We start from the raw sequence: 20,206 nt of genomic DNA, 5'->3' as shown, positions 1-20,206 counted from the left end.
ATAAGAATGCCAAATCAGAATATTAGACTGATTTCTAAAGGATCATGTAAAACTGAAATGTGGAGAAATGAAGAAAATACTAAAAATACTTTTGAACAGTAGTGTAAAACACAAAAAATCTCCAGAAAACCTAAGAAATGCAGGAAAGACAATAAGAACGGCCAATTGAATTGCGAGTGTGAGTGACAGAAGAATGGAAAGAACCAGTTGGGTGTTTTATAATGATGGCACCAGTGAGACTGCCTCCCCTCTCAGGCCTGCAGTCTTTCTCTAAGCCTGCTGCTCTGCCTGAATGAGGCTCTTGTAATTACCTCAGAAATGCTACTTGTCCATCAGCCCTGCCGGTGCCTGCTGAAGAGCTGTCAATCAAGCTCTCAAGAGCCCAGCAGGATAATGACAGCAAGCACAGCAATTTGGTTGTAAGTGGGGCTTTTTGCATGTCTCAAAGCAGCAAATCCAACTAAGTTTCTGAATTTTTTTTCCCCGGTTAATTTTTGCTCATGTTGAAAGAATGCAAGACCACAAACCAGGGACTAAACAAACCAGCATGACAAATGTTTAAGTTAACCCAAACTTATTTGTCTGACAATGCAAGGAAGATCATGTGTGCTACGGTGTGGTTACATATGGAAAAAACTTCTATCTGGGATAATACAAACCATTCGAGTGCTGTGTTCCAAAAACCTAGTGAGCTTCCCTGTTATCTACTGCCTACAAATATAGCTCCCTTCTTAGAAAGAATACTAACTGAAATTAAACCAAGTAACTGAACACTATTCATAAACAGTAACTCTGTGCACCACCTGCATACACTACTGTTCAAAAGTTTGGGGTCTGTAAAAATGTTTTTGTAAAATGTCTCTCAGGCTCATTAAGGTGAATTTATTTGATCAAAAATAGTCAAAACAGTACTATTTTGAAATAAATGCAATCTTCAGTGTCATTCAGAAATCATTCTAAATTCGCTGATTTGGTGCTTAAGAAATGCCTTTTTTCATTTCTTGACCAAAATGAGGACATCTTAAAAGGAAGTACAAAGATTTTGTACTGGAAATGTAGCTATGATGCCTTGAAAAGACGTCTTGGTCATCTCAACAGGTTGAGCCTCTATTAGTTTTGAATTCAGCGGATAGGCAACACCTTGATAAAGTACTACAGCATTTTGGATGGCTAAAAAAAGATAAGATGCACACAAATAACCAAATGTTGAGAAGGCTAAAATGGCCACTAACATCCTTATTTCACTTCCTTGACGTTAAAATCTGGAAAAATTAGATGAAGAAAAGCCTTCACGGACTCGAAGGTAAACCTATTAGGACGACAAATGTATCCCTTTAACCGACCCTTGGGAAGCAAGTGTCTTGAATGTCAGGGCCTTACAAACCGAGGTGTTTTTGGTGTGAGGCAAGGAAACAGTAAAGCTTTGGCCTATTATATTTGAAAAGCCCCTTATGGAGAGGGGGAGTGCATTTTCTGCTCATAACAAAAGATGGGATGAGGAGGAGATACATTCACCTCCAGGAGCAGGGTGCTTTTCAGTTCTCTTGGAGATTCAAAAGCAGAGCTTAAAGAGAAAAGGACAAAAAGGAAAAGTGGCTAGAAGTATTCGGAGGGTGTGTTCGGGTAAGGCCGTTTACTGGACATAGTTGTTCCTGTGCCACCTCTTATGCAAATTAAGAAAAAAGAGAAGGAAGGAGAGGCTTGTTTCTTGATTGATGAGAAAGTGTGAAATGCGATCACAGTCAGAAATGTTTGTGTTCAAGAGGAGCTTTCATTGTGGAACAAAATACATCAACCCCACGGCAAAACCCAGAAGAAAAGTACATGAAAGCCACCCCGCATGACTAGTACCGAAAATGTTTAAAATATCATATTCATTGAGCGATAATTGCTTACAGCTACAGGGCTCCAAGATTCCCACACATTTAATACAGTGAGCTGTAAAAGAAAAGAAAATAATCATCATGACTTCACTACATTTATACATAACTAAGACCACAGCAGCTTCCCACATCTAAACAGCACAGAAGCGTGTAAACAGGAAAAAGCCATGAAATGAGCTGAACTACCTCACAAACCATACCATGCTATATAATTCAGTGAGGGCAGAAGAAAACAATGGTCATCTGATTCATCTCCTTATTCTTGTTCTCACAATCTACAGCAGCACTGGATGCCAACAGAGAGAAATCTAAGGGGCTTTTCAGAGATTTACCACAGCACATAAAACAAAATCAAGATGAAGGGAAAAGGGTCTACGGGTCAAGTGGCACACAAGAGCAAAAGGGCCGAGGGGAAAAAAGATGGATTTTTGAAGTGCTCATGTTTCTGCTGGGATTGTAGCTCATGAATACTGGTGTTGGTCTGTTTCAAATCTTTTTGAAATGTTTCAAAATTTTATGCAAGAATGATAAAATACATAGATAAAGCATCAACTGCACAGCTAATGTGAATGCTTTACTTTTTACTTGGTTGCCTTAGAGATGAAAAAACCTGTGAAGAGAGAAATATGAAATTGCTCAGCAAGTTTATTCCAGCCCAAATCATATTGTGCTAAATGCATACTAGCACAAGGCTAGCATGACCAAAGGTCCATTTCATGTATTCCAAAGACCTTTGACATTAAACAGAGACTTAAAAGGCCTGATGTTGCTTCCAGACCGTTAGTCTACTACTATCTCTTCTTTCAGCTCGAGGAAACCTAAAGCTTGTCCTCAAGGTGTAATGTCTCCTAAACCAAGTGTGTTGCAGATCAAAACGGCCAAACGCCCCTCATGATAAAGCTGGTGCTGATAGCAGCCCTTTAACTTGTCAGGTCAGGTCTCTGAACCGGCTATCAGCACCAGGCCTGGAAACTGTCAAATACCATCAGATGGATGGCCTGTGGGCTTCACATCGACAGACCTCGCATTCCTGGAGACTCTCCACTACCAACATGCATGCAGTGCCAGTTAATTTAATCAAAGAGTGGTCATTCAATCTTCTTGAAAAAGACATTAATGGTTAATGGAATAACAGGCTTGGTGCTTAGTCATCCATTTTGTATGTTTCATGAGTTTGAAACAACATGAGAGAGAAGTAGACAACAATTTTCATTTTTGGGTGAAAATCAACAATTTTATATTGTGTACAGAGTCTTTCTTACCTCAATAATGTACAGCACAATGTTCTTGTAGAAGCAATACAGGATACACTTGGCAACGCGGTTGTAATTCCAAGCACCGTGAACCAGCAGAAGATTCTTCAAGTACTTGAACTGAGAGAGAGAAGGGAGGACAGAGATAAGTTCATTAAGGTCTTTCGTTTACACAAGATCTGCAGTTCCCCGGCCAACACTGAAAGCGGTTTTGGATTTGAAATTAAAGAGACAATCTTATCCATGCTGGGCAACAGGAAGCCTGGAGTTGCAGGGACAAAACCAACACTCTCTCACCCATATTCCTGAGAATTCTAGCAACAATCTGTCATGTAAGACTTTGTTAGTTGTTGAAAAGCAGAGGAAGAGAGAAAAGCTTTTGCAGCTTTACAAAGAAAATACATTTTAAGTATTTTGGGTTACTTCACTAAGGCCCGGTTTCACAGACAGGGCTTAGACTAAGCCAGGATTAGGCCTTAGTTCAATTAGGGTATTTAAGTAGCTTTTATAAATGTTCGTTAGAAAAAAAAACATTACTGGTGTACATCTTGAGACAAAACAATAACACTGGCATATTTTAAAATATGTCAGTGCACGTTGCTTTCAGTTGAAACAGCTCAAACACGCATTTTAGTCTAGGACTAGCCTCGTCTGTGAAACCGGGTGTATGTATTTTATAATAACTGACTTATACTTATATTAAACTGCATAAGTTTCTCAGGTTGGTCAGCTGTCCAATGAGAATTATTATAAATCCGCTCGTCATGAAATCTAACAAACAAATTTACATTCAAATGGTACTTAATCTACTCAGAACGGAACCCAACACCCAAACTGTAGATATAAACAGCCTAAATCATCTGGATTCTGTCAGATTTACTGAATATAAAGTTCTGTTTGTGTTGCTGTCATCGTGTGTTTAACTTTCATCAAGCCAGACAGATGTCTTTTTTCAAACAGTCGATGAGTAGTTCACTCCAGTTTATAATGTTGCTTCATAAACGCTTATATTACAAAAGATTGTGTTGATAAATATATTTACAGAGCATTTCTGCTGAGTTTAGCACACTACATGCCAAAAACAGTCTCAGCACCAAAACACTATTTCACTGGTACAAAGCTGCTTAGTTGGAGAGAGTGAACACCCACAACAATATGCTGGAGGGAAAAAAAAAAAAATCATAAAATTGTGTTTTTTTTTTCTGGTTTTGACATCACGAAATCTGTGCTTTGCTCACCAAATAATCCCCCATAATGCTGATAAAGATGTTTACATGTAGAGCAAAATCAGGTTATTTGGGATAAATCTTTGGGTTTTTTTTGTTAAGCAGTTTATGAAATTAAACCAATAAAAGAACACAACTGACATGATCTTACAAGTTATAAGTTGCAAAGTGTAACGGATATAAGTTTGTGCATGTAAAACACTCACTAATCACTTATTGCAGAAATAAACGCAATATGCAAACAGCTGAACTTGTACAGGTGCTCAAGATTAGTGGCTTACTTGACCTTCCATGACAGAGTAAACAAGTAATGTGTTATATGTAAACATGATCACTATCGATGATCTAGGGATGCCATGTTTTATTTCCTCAAGAGCACCCTGAATGTGACAGCGTTATAAACATCATTCCCGTAAAACAAACAGCTGGGTCACTCCTACGAAGGCAGGAACAGCAGGGTGGGATGTAAGGGGTATGGAGGGCCTTTGAGGGGCACAGGCGTTGTTTGACCTCTGTATGTGAAGAGAGCGAGTTGATGACAGACAGACTACAGTGGAGTCTTAAATTCTGCTGATCTTTGGAGGGCCTAATGTGGGGATGAAGCACAGCAGTGTTCCTAGATACTGATTTATCCATCACATAAACAATATAATCACATCTTCAAAGTGGTCCCCAAACAAAACTAAAGAGCCTGGGTTTAAAACAAATTAATACAGCAGTGATGCAGCACCAGTAGTCTGATATTATTTACATAACTCAGTTAAACCCCTGTAATTCTTAACATATGAAACATTTAGACAAAATATAAGTTTGCTTATATCTTTTTTCGTATAGGATACATCAGGGTTTTTTATGGCTTATATAGGAGAACATTGAACTCACAGAAGAGGATAAAATAGCATATTTTAATTCAGGGGAACAAACTAAGCAAAAATATGCAATTTGGTGCAATTTCTCTTATTAATATGGCCAAAAAATAACATTCAATTCTGACAGCTTGTAACAAATTTTATCTTTATAACAGCATTTCAGAATACTTACATAAAATACTGTATACATATCAGTTGTCACTCTATATCCCCCAGTAATATGTCAGATGAGTTAGTTCACACAAAAATGAAAATAATGTAATTTATAACTCACCCTCATGTCATTCTACACCCTAAGACCTTCGTTAATATTCGGAACACAAATTAAGATATTATTGATGAAATCTGATGGCTTAGTGAGGCCTCTATTAAGAGCAAAGCCACCGAACCTCTCAAGATCCTCTCAAGACTAAAAACATATTTAAAACCATTCATGCGAGTTTGGTGGTTCTACCTTAATATTATAAAGCAACGAGAATACTTTTTGTGTGCCAAAAAACCCAAAATAACGACTTAACAAATCTTTTGTTTCAAATCAGTGATTCAGATCTCCTATCAAATGGCTAAACTGCTGAAATCACGTGACTCCGGCGCTCTCAACCACTGATTCGAAACAAAAGATTCGTAAAGCTTCAAAGCAGTGTTTTGAAATCGGCAATCACTAGATATTGTTGACAAGTCGTTATTTTGTTTTTTTGGCACACAAAAAGTATTCTCGTCGCTTTATTATTTTAAGGTAGAACCACTGTACTCACATGAACTGTTTTTAATGTTTTTAGTACCTTTATGGATCTTGAGAGGTTCAGTGGCTTTCAACGGAGGCCTCACTGAGCCATCAGATTTCATCAAAAATATCTTAATTTGTGTCCGAAGATGAATGAAGGTCTTAGGGGTGCAGAATGACATGTAATTAATGTAAGTAATTAATGACAGAATTTTCATTTTTGGGTGAACTGATCCTTTAATATTTAAATGCTTAGTTTTCTTAGTATTTTGCTCAAGCTGTGTAGATATGTAGTTTTATATTTTATTTTTATTAAATTAAATTATAATATTTTTTATTTATTGTACACACAATAGTAGTAGTAGTAGTAGTAAATAGACCACAATGTACTGTATGTTTAAGATCTTAATCTAGTTTAACAATTGATGAGAAACAGCATTGTGAAAAGCCTTACAGTGCAAAACAACACTGGATTTAAGATGATGCATGGATACTTGCTGACAGTAGTGTACATAAAAGTTTGACGTCTGATCCAGCACATATGAGCCATTTTGCTGGAAGGCAGTTCAGGCGACTTTCTATGAACCTACCCGCATTCCCCACCACCTCCGCCCACCTCTACCTACAATACGATGAGGGCACTTAAGAAAAGACAAGATGCTTTCTTGAGTAATCCGATGCATGAGGCCAGTGAATGGACGGCTTGGGGCAGTATAGAAAAACAAGTGTTAGGAGGGATATTTCCACGAACTGCACAAAACAATGTGAGACGAGGGAAAGAGATAGAGAGCAATGTTGACAGCGATCCGCGACACTTGAGCTCTTCTTTTGGTAAACGCACAAATGAAGATCATGCTGTATCAAAATCTGTGAATTACAAAACATCTGTTTAATTAAGTTTACATAAGGAGGACAGGTCTCGTTTCACTGAGAACACTCCAGCTATGTAAACTGACCTGACCGACCTGTTTTGCTATATCAGACTGCAGAATCTATAAGCCACAGGTTTTAACCTTTCAACCTAGATACATAATCTAGAACCGGATTCATTTTCTGGGAGTCGCACTGTAGTGACACGAGACAGAAGTATTAGTTTACATAGGGAACTGATAATGGCTTCAGTTATAGAAGCATTTAGAATTTTTTTTCTTAATTTTTTAGTAACTTAAAATCATTGTCATTTTTGGCAGTAAGTTATTTAATTTACTCACTCTTATTCTTTCTTCCTGCAGACATGTGTAATTTGATGGTTTCTCACCTGTGCAATAGAGTAGTCAGATGAGTTGGCAGCCTGCAGTCCTTCATTTCCAGAGATGCCAACACCCACATGGGCGGTCTGGATCATGCCCACATCATTGGCTCCATCGCCAATGGCCAGAGTGATCACTTTCACCTGTTTCTTCACCATCTCAACCACCTCAGACTTCTGCAGAGGCGAAACCCTGGAAAAAAAACAAAAACACAGTTTGACTACAAGTAATCTTTGCTCTAATGCGGACCATTGCTGAAACGTTCGTTTTAACATTTCTCAATGGCTGAAATTGATATTTTATATATTTTCACAAGGAAAAAGATTAGAGATTTATAGCATAACTGCATTTTTGCAATGGTGCCTTTACAGAGGGATCTGAGGCAATTTTTCTTGTCGCCAATTATTAGTGCTGACAACCATTTGATTTCTTGGCCGTGTGTTGTGACCTTAACAGCTGTGGTCACATCTCGACTTCATATGATGAATTTGTCTCTTCAAAAAGAGAGGTTAAAAGAGGGCTGCAAACTCTCACACTAAAATTCACTGTTCAAATAGTAAATTAAAATGACTGGCACTTGAAAGAATCGCTTCTGGTTACCATTTAGAAACATTCCCATCATTGTCTTTTGAAAGAAAAATGCAACCCTTTTTTGTCTTAAAAAAAAGAAAGAAAGAACTGTTTTCTATTTGAATATATATATTTATTCTAGCGATAGCAAAGCTGAATTTTCATCAGCCATTAGTGTCACATGAGTCATCAGAACAATCATAAACAGTTAAACAGTTGTGCTGCTTAATATTTGGGTAGGAACCATGACACATTTTCAGAATGTTTAGGATTCTTTGATGAATAGAAAGTTCAAAAGAACAGTATTTATTTGAAATAGAAATGTAAAAGTAAAGTCTTCACTTGCACTTTCAATGAATTTAATGGATTTTTGCTGAATAATGCTGATTTGGCCAACTCATTCCAATTGACGTGGTTACATGTGACTTTTTCATTCCGATTGTACTACCAGTCCGATTACAATCGGATTATTAGGGTCCATGTAAACGCAGCTAGTGATTCAGTCAAAAAACAAAACAAAAAAACAAATTCACTCTAAGGAACAATTGACTCTCAAATTGAACATTTCTATAGCCTTTCTAAGTTTTACACAAGTTCTGTACATGAGTAATTTCCAGCTTAAATATTTTAGAGAAACCAGAAAACAAGAAAAATGTCAATTTACTATAGAAAGTTACATGACTTTTCCAGAACTTGAGAAAAGTTGGATATTTCTAGGATTTCTTGAGTGTGGGAAAACTGACTGTCTATAATATTTAGAAACAGATGAATTCACACCTTAAAGATGCCCAAACTGGGCTAATCTGCATTTCACATGATGGTGACCTGAGCCCAGAATTCCTGACCTTTAAAAAACATATACAAACTCTAGCAGCGCATTACAGCACTGCATCATCCGTGTCAGCAAATTAAATTAAGGTCTCGCTTTTGGCTAGAAAAGCTCCTCAGGGGTTTAACCCTGGCTTAACGTTCCCAGGTCATCTTATAAGCAATGAATGTAGAGTGATGTAAGGCTCTCCAGTGAACCGGAGATTGCTGCCGATATAGCAGGAGACCTCTAGAGTCAGTTTATTCATCTACAGGCACAAATCTGTTCTCCACAGGACACCGTGTGGCTGTTCGTATATGTGTGTGTAGTTAGCGAAAGCAGAGCGGATAGATTACATCAACCATTGCATAATGGCTGTGGCACCTGTGGTGTGCGTTGTTTCTGGAAATTGACACTGATTTTTGGCAGTTCCTTGTCACGCTCAATTGGTTACTCATATGTTTCTTTCTCTGTGTAGCGTTTTTTTGGAATGGTTCATTCTAGTCTGCTAACACACAGTTTAACTTTGTGAATATCTGACAGACATTCTGACTACAATCTACTATTATAAAAAATAACACTCATTAGTAAATTGCTGCTTTGAGAGGTAGAATAATTATGTTTATTGGGAAGGTTGTGACCTAAAGGGAAGGTAATTTGTTTCTTAAACAGCACAGCGCCATTTCCTTGTAACTGTCTGCCAGTCACTTGATGTTTTTGTAAGATCAGAAAAATGGCCAGTGATGGCGTCAGTTCCCTGGAGGGCAAAAAGGGTAAGATATTTACACCCACCTGTGAAACAGTTAAAAATTTAAACAGGTAAAAATTTAAGCAGAACACGACAGTATAACTTCCTGTGTATTTTGGTTCAACAATGGAAGCACATTTAAAACAGCATCAGATTACAGTGAAAATGTATTGTAATAATTGGACTCTTTCATTATAAAAATACATGTATAAAAAAAAAAATCCTAAGCATAATTTCTCAATTTTCCCCTCTATTTAGACCCTGGAAAAAAGACCTCTTGCATTTGTAGCAATTGTTAAACTAGAAAAAGTCTTTAATTACTAGGGTTCAAACTTTTTGATGCAAAAGACCATCAAATACGATGATGCCCTTGTGACGGACCTGCTTCATAAAATATAAAGGGAGCTTGACATTTTCATACTGAAAAATATTAAGCGTTATATTTTAAAAAGACTTTTGTGTCCAAAATTAAATGATTAACTTTTTTTTTTGTCACTTAAACCAAAAGAAGCTGAAATATTATCTGGATAATAATTACTTTCAAGTACCCAGTTACGTATTTTTTGCCCAATATTAAAATATAAGATCATTTTTTTCTCTCAAATTTTTTCATGGACGCACTTTATGGCCCCCATTTTGAAAACCCCTGTCTCAATGGATCTTTAAAATTAGTTGTAAGCGTTTATGTTACTGTTAGTAAACTATTGTAGCTGATTTTCCACAAATTCTCCAAGTACAGTTACGTACCTGCAGCATATCACAGCCTTGCAGGAAAGAGCCAAATCCAGGAAATACTGGCGTGCCCCGAAAGTGAGGGCGTACTTCAGCGTCTTTCCATCTATGATGAGAGCGAAGTCGTTTTCCTTGTGCAGAGCATCTCCCAGAATGCCGCAGTGATGGCTGAGGGTCTCCCTGGTACCCTGCACACAAACATGTACGGAATAACATATTATATTGATAAACATTTCATGTGAAATGACATTATTACAATTGTATAACTGACTAAATCAGCTGGTATGTAAATATTTCTCTGAAAACCATGCGACTCAAAAGAATGAATTCATTATGAAAAGGATTTGTAATGCAATAAATCATAAAACTGTTCAGAGATGTCTGATGAGACACCACGCATGTACACTGGGATAATTTCCCCCTTTTCCTTCAATGCCAATGTAATCAGTCCCAATAATAACATGGGATTTTGCATGCAGAGTACCAGACACTTTTGCACATGGGGTTTACGTCTGTTTATCGTCAATGCACAGGGCATCAAAGTGAGAACACACATATGGCACGCTTCATTACACAGAAAGAGCAAAGCCAAAGCTGGGTGTGATGGTTCGTTTGTTAGAACAAGGCCTTTCAATGGCCATGACCAGGAAACACAACAGCATGGGAATTTACCCCAAGCACTAGCAAAGCTGCAGACCTCCCTCTGCTCGCTCTCTCGTTTTATTAAAGCAATCGAAGAGAGTATACGTCTGGGTTTATGGGTTATTTTAAAGGAATGTCCTGTTCCAGCTGCATGGGCTCAAATCGGAAGCCAGGAATATTTCTGTGTGTTGATTAAACCTGGAAGATCTTAATCAACACTGACTGGGCCAAAGAAAAATTGGGAACTTTGACTTGACTTGACTGTTGTTTTATACTCGGTTTTAATAGCGAAAATTGTACTTTCAGCAGAAAATATACCTCGTAGTAAGAAGCTGTTATTGTAAGGGTTCGGGATGTGTGGGAGGACACTTCTTTGTTTGGATTAGGTATGCTGCTGTACTCCATATAAATCTCCCATAAAAATCACACAGCTCCTGCCTCTCATGTGCTGGAATGATAGATGATAGGGCACTCATAAAATAATCCAAAATCTGGGAGTAGAGGAAACAATTCATATGGATCACATTTTTGCACACAACTACTAAAAAGTGTTTTCCCCTATATCACTGTATCCAGTGCAGACAGCATCACTTTTTATAATGGGTTCTACTTGCTTTTGTCATGTAGCGCCGCTTGCTTTTGTTGTAGACATGGTGCAAGAGTCAATGTGAATCATTACACCAGAAATTCATCTTTCCTCAAAGAAGCTGGTCCCTGAGCATTGTGGGTAAACAAATTTAGGCACGTCTCTATCTGCAGCTCCTGTTCCACAGCTGTCCAACATGTTTTTTGCTTCACATTTCAACTCGGTGAAGACCATGAAACAAACAAGCCCTTCTGTATTCGATGGATAAAATAACAAATAATAACGACAGACGTGAACTCAAAAATATTTAAAATGTCTTACAAATAGCCTGGGATGTCAGAGTTAAGGCCTTTTATGTTTAGTTTTCTCTTTTAGGTCAACTACTCTCATAGTGGAGAAAAAGTCTGAAGAGAATCTAAACTTTAGTTAAAGTTAGTTAAACTGTTGGCATTTTTTAAACCTAGCTATCTAAATGACATCAAATTTGGCTTAATGACACCGACATTTGAAGTTAACTCTATCATCTCCTTAAGTACGCAGTAGAAATGCAAAGTAAATCTGACACTAAACATTCAAAACACTAAAAACTACAATAGTGAAAGATTGAGATATACTGCTGCTTTTAAATAAATACTAAATAAACAGCTGTTTTTGACAAAGATCTAAACCTTATATTAGGCAGAAACTAAATATCCGAGTTAAATACCCACTAACAGCCGATACATGATAAAACAAGACAAAAAGAGAATGTGAGAGAAGGTGTCTGCCATTTTCAGGGTCCGGTTGGGTTCATAACCCAAGCAGGGAGACCCCATTGTAGTTGTCAAATATTAAAAAGCTTCAATGAAGACCAATGCTGATGATCGCTTCTGAATTTGAGAGAAACTGTGTGTGCATGTGTGTTGAAGAGGGCAGATGCCTAAGGGTAGTGAGATTACACCTCAGGGACCAATCAGCATTCCCCTGGCATAACAAGACTCTGAAACCTAAGCTCAAAGGAAATATTTAGAGAAAGAAGCCAAGGTTTTAGAGAAAGAGAGAGAGAGAGAAGCCTCAGGTTTCAGAGAACAAGAGAGAAGTGCAGCTGTAAGAGCTTCTCTAATATGTGGAGCCCATTCTGTAGGTGTCCTCATGTGGGTTATATAAATAAGTCTCCAAAAGTAAAAGATCAGATGATGAGATGGCTTATGAAGACTAATGAGAGGACAATGTCTCCATTTCCTCACAAGTCATCGCCATTTCCCAGTCTCCACTTAGGAAGCTCGGCTTAAACAGGACTCTGTGTTATGGCTGTGCGAGCAAACCAGATTCTGATGACTCAAGAGTGTTTGCTTTGCAAGTGGGCAGAAGGCATCAGAGGGATATACAGTACATCAGCGCTTTCACACACTGCCAAGATCCAGCAGATAACGGCTGGTTTAGACGCTTTAATAAACCTTTTACCGAGATGCCTGAACTCAAGCATGTGATTTCGGACATTATAAACAAAGAGCGGAAGGACATATAGGCCGAGTTACATGTGTCATGCAATGAAGTAATGACAGATAGAAGACTGCAAGTGCATACATACACTCACATGTGTATATAAATATGCCTAGACAGACAGCCACTTGCGCACTACTGCCTGACAGAATCGACTGTTCAGCTTTGGAAGAGAAAGAATACGGATGTAATATTTTGTTGATTTTAACAAGAAATATGTCAGATTCTTTACAAGTAACGCTTATCAAAAAAGACTAACAGATTCAAGAATCTAAATGGCAGAAACTGCTCATCAGGGTAATGAATTTGCTACAGAAGCCCAAAGAGGTCATGCATGTTTTTTGTGTGTATTGTTTTGTCATGATCAAGACTTATTCATATATATTGCAGGGATGGGCAACTTCAGTCCTGGAGGGCCGCTGTCCTGCAGAGTTTAGCTCCAAGACTCCAACCCTAATCAAACACATCTAAACAAGCTAATCAATGTCATCAGGTTTACTAGAAAGCTACAGGCAGGTGATTTTTTTAATCAGGGTTGGAGGCTTGGAGCTAAAATCTGCAGGACAGTGACCCTCCAGTACCAAAGTTGCCCACCCTTGATAAACTGAATTTGGAAGTTATACATCAATAACAAAGAATTATAAATGCCTATAAAGGGCTTTTGTTACCTGCAGATCAAGAAAAAGAAAAGATAAAAAAAGATAAAACAAGTTTTACATTGACATCTTAAGAAAAGAAAACCTTATGTCAAAGTGGGTGCACGAAAGATCAGCAAAAAAAAAAAGAAAAAAAAAGAAAGAAAGAAAAAAGAACAAAAAGAAACCAGCCACTGCAACAGCATTCAAGTGCCTGAATATAGCGGTTGGTGTTCTGCCTTTATAAAGTGGCACCTAACGCAAAGTTATGTTCTGATCTATTATTCTCCCTTACCGTTATATTTTTCACTGATTCAACGACATTACAAGTGATACTATTGCAGGTGTTTTTCATTGCATGCTTTTCAATTTAATTTTTTTCCCCCATGTTTATCATTTTTAGTGAAATTATTTGGTATTCAGAGGTGTGTGAGGGGAGCGGGGGGCAGAGTTTTTAAATGGTTTAATAGGGGGCGTGACTAAAAAAAGTTTTAGATGCACTGCCTTATGTCAAGATCACAAGGAAATTAAACTGAGATATTGAGAAACCACCCAAAAATTAAAATCAAGATAAATCAAAATATTAAATCAAAAAACGAATTTGAGATTGAGAAAAGAACTTTGTTGTGATAACAAGAAAACTGTCAACTGTCAAAAAAAACAACAAAATTGTGATCAACAAAACTTTGAGCACAAGAAAAATTTTGTTGAGATAAACTTTTTAAATTTGAGATTAACTTTTTTTTACGAGATCACAAGAAAATTAAATCGAGATCATGAGAAAACAACTTAAGAATTAAAGGGATAGTTCACCCAAAAATGAAACTTTGATGTTTATCTGCTTACCCCCAGCGCATCCAAGATGTAGGTGTCTTTGTTTGAATGATGATTTTTAACTCCAACCGTTGCCGTCTGTCAGTGGTATAATGCAAGTCAGCGGGAACTTGGACTATAAGAGTAAATAAAACACGACAGACAAATCCAGATTAAACCCTGCGGCTCGTGACGACACATTGATGTCTTAAGACACGAAACCGAACAGTATTTATATCATTTTTTACCTCTAATACACCACTATGTCCAACGGCATTCATCACTCGATTCGTTTGGTCTGATCGCGCTCTGACAGCGGCAGTGATGTCTCGCGCATATATTTCAATGAGAGCGAGACATCACTGTCGTTGTCAGAGCGCGATCAGACCAAACAAATCGAGTGATGAATGCCGTTGGACATGGTGTATTAGAGGTAAAAAATGATATAAATACTGTTCGGTTTCTCGCACAAACCGATCGTTTCTTTTCATAGGACATCAATGTGTCGTCACGAGCCGCAGGGTTTAATCTGGATTTGTCTATGCAAGTTTTATTTACTCTTATAGTAGAAGTTCCCATCCACTAGCATTATTTGACTGACAGACGGCAGCGGTTGCAGTTAAAAATCATCATTTGTGTTCTACTGAAGAAACAAAGACACCTACATCTTGGATGCTCTGGGGGTAAGCAGATAAACATCAAATTTTCATTTTTGGGTGAACTATCCCTTTAATGAAAATCAAATTGTGATAATGACAATAAATAATTCTGCAAGCACAAATTCGGTGTGGGCCCATCTACAGTAAGCAACTTGTGACCTTCAGCGATTACATCCTGTGAACGCACCTGTAGAGGAGGAGTAAATAACAATCATGAAACTAAATTACGACTGTACTGGTCCATGAAACTCACTAACATTATAAATGGACTTCAAGGGGAAAAAATTAAATGCTACAAAGGCAAGAAAATGGTTCTTTTAAATTAAAAGACGCGCTCTGTGCTTTGTAGTATCTCTATTTTCAGCCCCGTTTTTTCCCCTCCTTTGAACTCTTCTACAATCTCTCCATTCTGTCGGCTTATCTGCACACTATAGCTCTCTTTCATCTGCGAGCAGCAGACGGGACTGCGGTCTGCCGCATATTTAATGTGATTATTGAGTTACTGTTCTTTGACCCATCCCAAAGTGCCTTGCATTTTCCTCCACTGACATAATGAACCCCCTCTTACGTCCGGTGAAGACCTCAACCCCTCTCTCCAGGCCGGATGAGTGGGCTCCTTCATCCATCTTGTTTTTCTTAATATGTTAAATCTGTTAAACGCAAAAACAAGAGAAGGACCAAGGGGAAGGGAGGTGGACTGTTTTCTCCTGCAATGTGAGAGCACAGCAAATCCCACCACTGCCGGACCTCTGAGCGCTCCGAGAATTCCTCCTTGTTTTCTTTTCGTGTGTTGTATAAGCATGTGCATATGCATGGGAGACCAGGCGCTGACATTTCAAATGGTGGCTGTCTGCTTTATGGAGCACACCTCTTATTTCTCTCCCCTTTTTCTTTTGCTCCATCTATCACGATAAACGGCCGTTTGACAGACCGAGAGCCGTCCGTCATCGCCTAAACCCCACCCCCCTCGCAGCGGGACTGGGCCCACCCGATCAGGGGTTACGTTGCATGTGCGCAAGCTGCGTGAAATGGTTTCTAGAGCCCTTAACTTCCACAGACAACAGACAAGACCCTCCCTGCAGGGGCCGGGTGACCTGTAGGGTGTATGTGTGCTCGTTTCAAATGGTTTCCTTCTTTTAAAGCGGATGGCTTTCGGTTTCATAGTCAACAGAATAGATTCTCCCATCAGGGAGTTACTGGCCTGTACCGCGTGCATGTGTGTGTATATGAAAGAAGGTCCCAAACCTCTGTTTTAAGTACACGGCCCCTTCCCGTCTTTTAAACGGCTCCATGCGGTGCAACCACAACCCTCTCTTTCCTATAAGCTCCATTTGAACAACATATACAGCGGGTTCCCAAAGTCTATGACCATACTTCAAAATATATTATTTAGAATGTCGAACATTTTAAAGCAAAGAAATGTTATGACGTAAAATGAACATTTTAAAGATTCTGCACTATTTCTAGGCCAATCAAAATGTTGTTCTTGCTTACAATGGACATCAAAATGATCTTTGGATCATCTCAAATCATGATGGAGAATATAATTTGTAATTTTTTTTTTTTTTTTAATATTTGCTATTGTTCAAAAGTTTGGAGTCAGTAAGATTTGTTTTTGAATAGTTTTTGAAAGTCTCTTTTGCTTACCAAGGCTGCATTTATTTGTTTAAAACTAAAAGGAAACAGTGATATTGTGAAATATTTTTACAATTTACAATAATGGTTTTCTATTTTAATATACCATCTATATGGTACATCTATATACCATCAGCCATTAATCCAGTCTTCCATGTCCCATAATTCTTCAGAAATCATTCTAATATGCTGATTTGGTGCTCATGAATCATTTCCTTTTATTATCCATGTTGTATTATCAATATTGACAACAGCTCTGCTGCTTAATATTTTTGTGAAAACCGTGATACTATTTTTCAGGAATCTTTACAATCACATCTGATAAATTTCAATAAAATTATTAGTTTCTTAAAAAAAAAAAAAAAAATACTGACCAAACTTTAGAACAAAGTCTAATATAAAACAAACTATAATATTTATAGTAAAATAACTTGCATTTTTCCAATTAAAATTATACAAATGCAAAAAAAAAAAAAAAAAAAAAAGAAAAGAAAAGAAAAGAAAAAAGAAGCATTTTCAGTAGTGCTCCAGACTTTTGGGCCCCACTGTATCACATTATTCCTTTCTTTCAGAGAAAAAGCGACAGAGAGCAAAGACAGAAACCGGAGGGGAATGCTTTGGATGAAAACCCAAAACAAAATCTATAACTGTTCTGGAAGAGAGTCGCACTGGGAATTATGTCACATGCTTTGATGTGCGGGGGGGCCCTGAAGTGATCCGTCAGCTGCCGTGTCTTTTCATCTCTTCTCAGAGCTTGCGTTATAAATGGTGACATGTAACTGGTTTTTCAAATAAACATACACCTCCGTCTCAATACTCACATCCAGGGTGTCCTCGTTTATCACCAGCAGGCCCATGTTCTTCGTGAGCAGTTTGCAGGAGTGTCCTTCAAGACAAAAAAAAAAAGAAAACTCATTACTTAAACCTCTCACTAAGCCTGAAAACATATGGTATGTTTGCGGGGAAAAAAACACCTCACTTGGCATTCGAACAAATGACAAATGGTTCGCCGCAACGTAGTATTTTAGCAATAAATCAACATTACAAAGATATGTATGTGATGTGTAACCACAGCAACGGATGAAAGAAGTGACTAATTGAGGAGTGAAAAGCACATATCGTGATTAAAGTTTACAGCAGACCTGAGTTTAAGACTCCCACATTGCATTGGTTTTAACATGCCTCTTCGCTGTTCGTATGAGATCACAACTGGAAGGCTGACAGCGGGCTCTCTCGGCCCGATAAAAAAGCACGGCATCCCATCATCCATCAGAAAGTGTCTAAACAACATAAAGGGCGGAACATGACGACTTGTGGTTTAATAGGTTACTGACACCTCAGTATTTGGGGTGGATGTCCAAGGCGAACAGTTGATGTGTGTGTGTGTGTGTGTGTGTGTGTGTGTGTGTGTGTGTGTGTGTGTGTGTGTGTGTGTGTGTGTGTGTGTGTGTGCGCTTTTAGATGGTAAGAATCACTAGAACACTAGTGTTAAATAAGAGTTACTGTAAAAGACAAGAATAGTCCAAAAGCAGTAGTAGTAAATTGCATTAAGAAATTATGTATCGGATAGACCTGATATCTACTGCCTACCAAGACTACTGACTGACATATAGCAATAATGACTTAATCTTGGAAGCATCAATAAGACTGGGTTAGAAATTATAAATAAATCCATCAATGTTGTCGCTGTCATGGACTTTACACCATAACATTATACCAGTCAAATTTCCCAATTTTCATGTTTTTTTTTTTTTATTTCAAAATAAATAAATATTCAAAATCATAATTTAAAAAAAAAAAAAAAAAACCATTTGGGTGTTTGCAAACAGCAATGACAGTTTTTTTTTGTAGGCGGAGCCTACCTGGTGGCAGAAAATGACAGTTCTGCAGTAGCAGTCTATGGAAGCCATGCAATAAAAGAACAAAAAAGGAAATTTCGGGTTTATATCTCACAACTCTGATAAGAAAAATGTGAATTGTGACATATAAACTTGTTATTCTGTCTTTTTTTCCTCGGAATTGAGTCTATATCCCAGAATTGTGATACAAACTCACAATTGCGGGAAAAAATTCAGAGTTGTGAGTTAAAAATGTTATGTTTAAATGTTATCTATGCGAACTAACCCTTTAAAGGATTAGTCCACTTTTAAATACACTTTTCCTGATAAATTTACTCACCCCCATGTCATACAAGATGTTCATGTCTTTCTTTCGTCAGTCGAAAAGAAATGAAGGTTTTTGAGGAAAACATTCCAGGATTTTTCTCCTTACAGTGGATTTCAATGGCTACCAACAGATTGAAGGTCAAAATTACAGTTTCAGTGCAGCTTCAAGGGCTTTAAACGATACCAGATGAGTAATAAGGGTCTTATCTAGTGAATCGATCGGTCATTTTCGAAAAAAATACAACCGTTTATGCTTTATAAACAAAATATTGCCTTGAACGTACTTTCCGCTTCCGCATTCTTCATAACGCTTATGCTGAATGTTCTACGCCTTCCCTATTCTACTTACGGAACGAACGCGCCGCCAGTTTCGTTTTTTTCCGTAACTTGAATAGGGAAGGCGTAGGACATTCAGCGTAAGCGTTATGAAGAATGTGGAAGCGGAAAGTACGTTCAAGGCGATATTTTGTTTATAAAGCATAAACGGTTGTATTTTTTTCGAAAATGACCGATCGTTTCGCTAGATAAGACCCTTATTACTCATCTGGTATCGTTTAAAGCCCTTGAAGCTGCACTGAAACTGTAATTTTGACCTTCAACCTGTTGGTAGCCATTGAAATCCACTGTAAGGAGAATAATCGTGGAATGTTTTCCTCAAAAACCTTCATTTCTTTTCGACTGACGAAAGAAAGACATGAACATCTTGTATGACATGGGGGTGAGTAAATTTATCAGGAAAAGTGTATTTAAAAGTGGACTAATCCTTTAATGGCTTGCAACCATAAACATCTGTGTTTAGCTTCAAAGGCCGTCTTGAACGATGGTATTCTATAAAAACGAAGACTATCTTTTTTGCATTCCGATTCTGACATCCAAAGGCACAACAAAACATTTTTATAGTCAACATGGATTTTGCCTGTTTTCCTCAGTGATGTAACTGTGGTGTCTACTCTCAAAAGGTCTATGTACACATCAACTTTACTCATTAAATGTAATAAGAATGTTAGTTAGTATAAGAGATAATAATTTACACCATTAAACGTAAAGCATGTAAGCCACTAGTAGTGACACCGAAACCAAAACAAGTTTCCCAAACAAGGTAACAAATTCAAGCCTTATAAGTTGGACCATTTGGAAACTCAACCTATGAATAGTTGCCTTGTATCTAACTTTGGACATTTCAACAGAAAAAAAAAAAAGAAAAAAGAAAAAAGATGACACACTTCAGCCTTAAGGAAATGTGACAGCGCCATTACAAAACTGTGACCAAATTCAACAAGAGTATGAATGAGTATGTATTTGTGTGCTGCTGTCCTGCCCTGTCATTCCTGTTGAAACTGTTTCTGTTGATTTCAAACTTGCATATTCACCAAAATTTCCTGTGTGGAAAATGGATTTGGTTTCCTGACAGTTACCCAAACTTTGACATATTTCCGCAGCTTCATTCTGACCGCTGGCAGTCTAATGTCACCTCATCCCTCTCCAACCCGGTTAAACTAAAACACCCTCGGTAGAAACGATAGATT

The 20,206-nt window shown here is 37.8% G+C and overlaps 1 protein-coding gene across 7 annotated transcripts in view; it reads right to left on the bottom strand.

The window, feature by feature from the left end:
• The window catches only part of atp8a1 (ATPase phospholipid transporting 8A1), a 154,176-nt gene that overhangs the window by 34,033 nt on the left and 99,937 nt on the right, over positions 1-20,206 (bottom strand). For all 7 annotated transcript variants that reach the window (XM_048176437.1, XM_048176433.1, XM_048176432.1 and 4 more), the window contains 4 exons: positions 17,337-17,401; positions 10,079-10,251; positions 7,214-7,397; positions 3,146-3,256 (listed from right to left, as the gene is read on the bottom strand). In XM_048176437.1, the coding sequence (XP_048032394.1) occupies positions 3,146-3,256; positions 7,214-7,397; positions 10,079-10,251; positions 17,337-17,401 (533 nt within the window). The remainder of the gene's footprint in view (positions 1-3,145; positions 3,257-7,213; positions 7,398-10,078; positions 10,252-17,336; positions 17,402-20,206) is intronic.

Source organism: Megalobrama amblycephala, linkage group LG23 (genome assembly GCF_018812025.1).
Source record: "Megalobrama amblycephala isolate DHTTF-2021 linkage group LG23, ASM1881202v1, whole genome shotgun sequence".
In the NCBI taxonomy this organism is placed as follows: domain Eukaryota; kingdom Metazoa; phylum Chordata; class Actinopteri; order Cypriniformes; family Xenocyprididae; genus Megalobrama; species Megalobrama amblycephala.
This window is presented reverse-complemented; position numbering and strand designations above follow the sequence as displayed.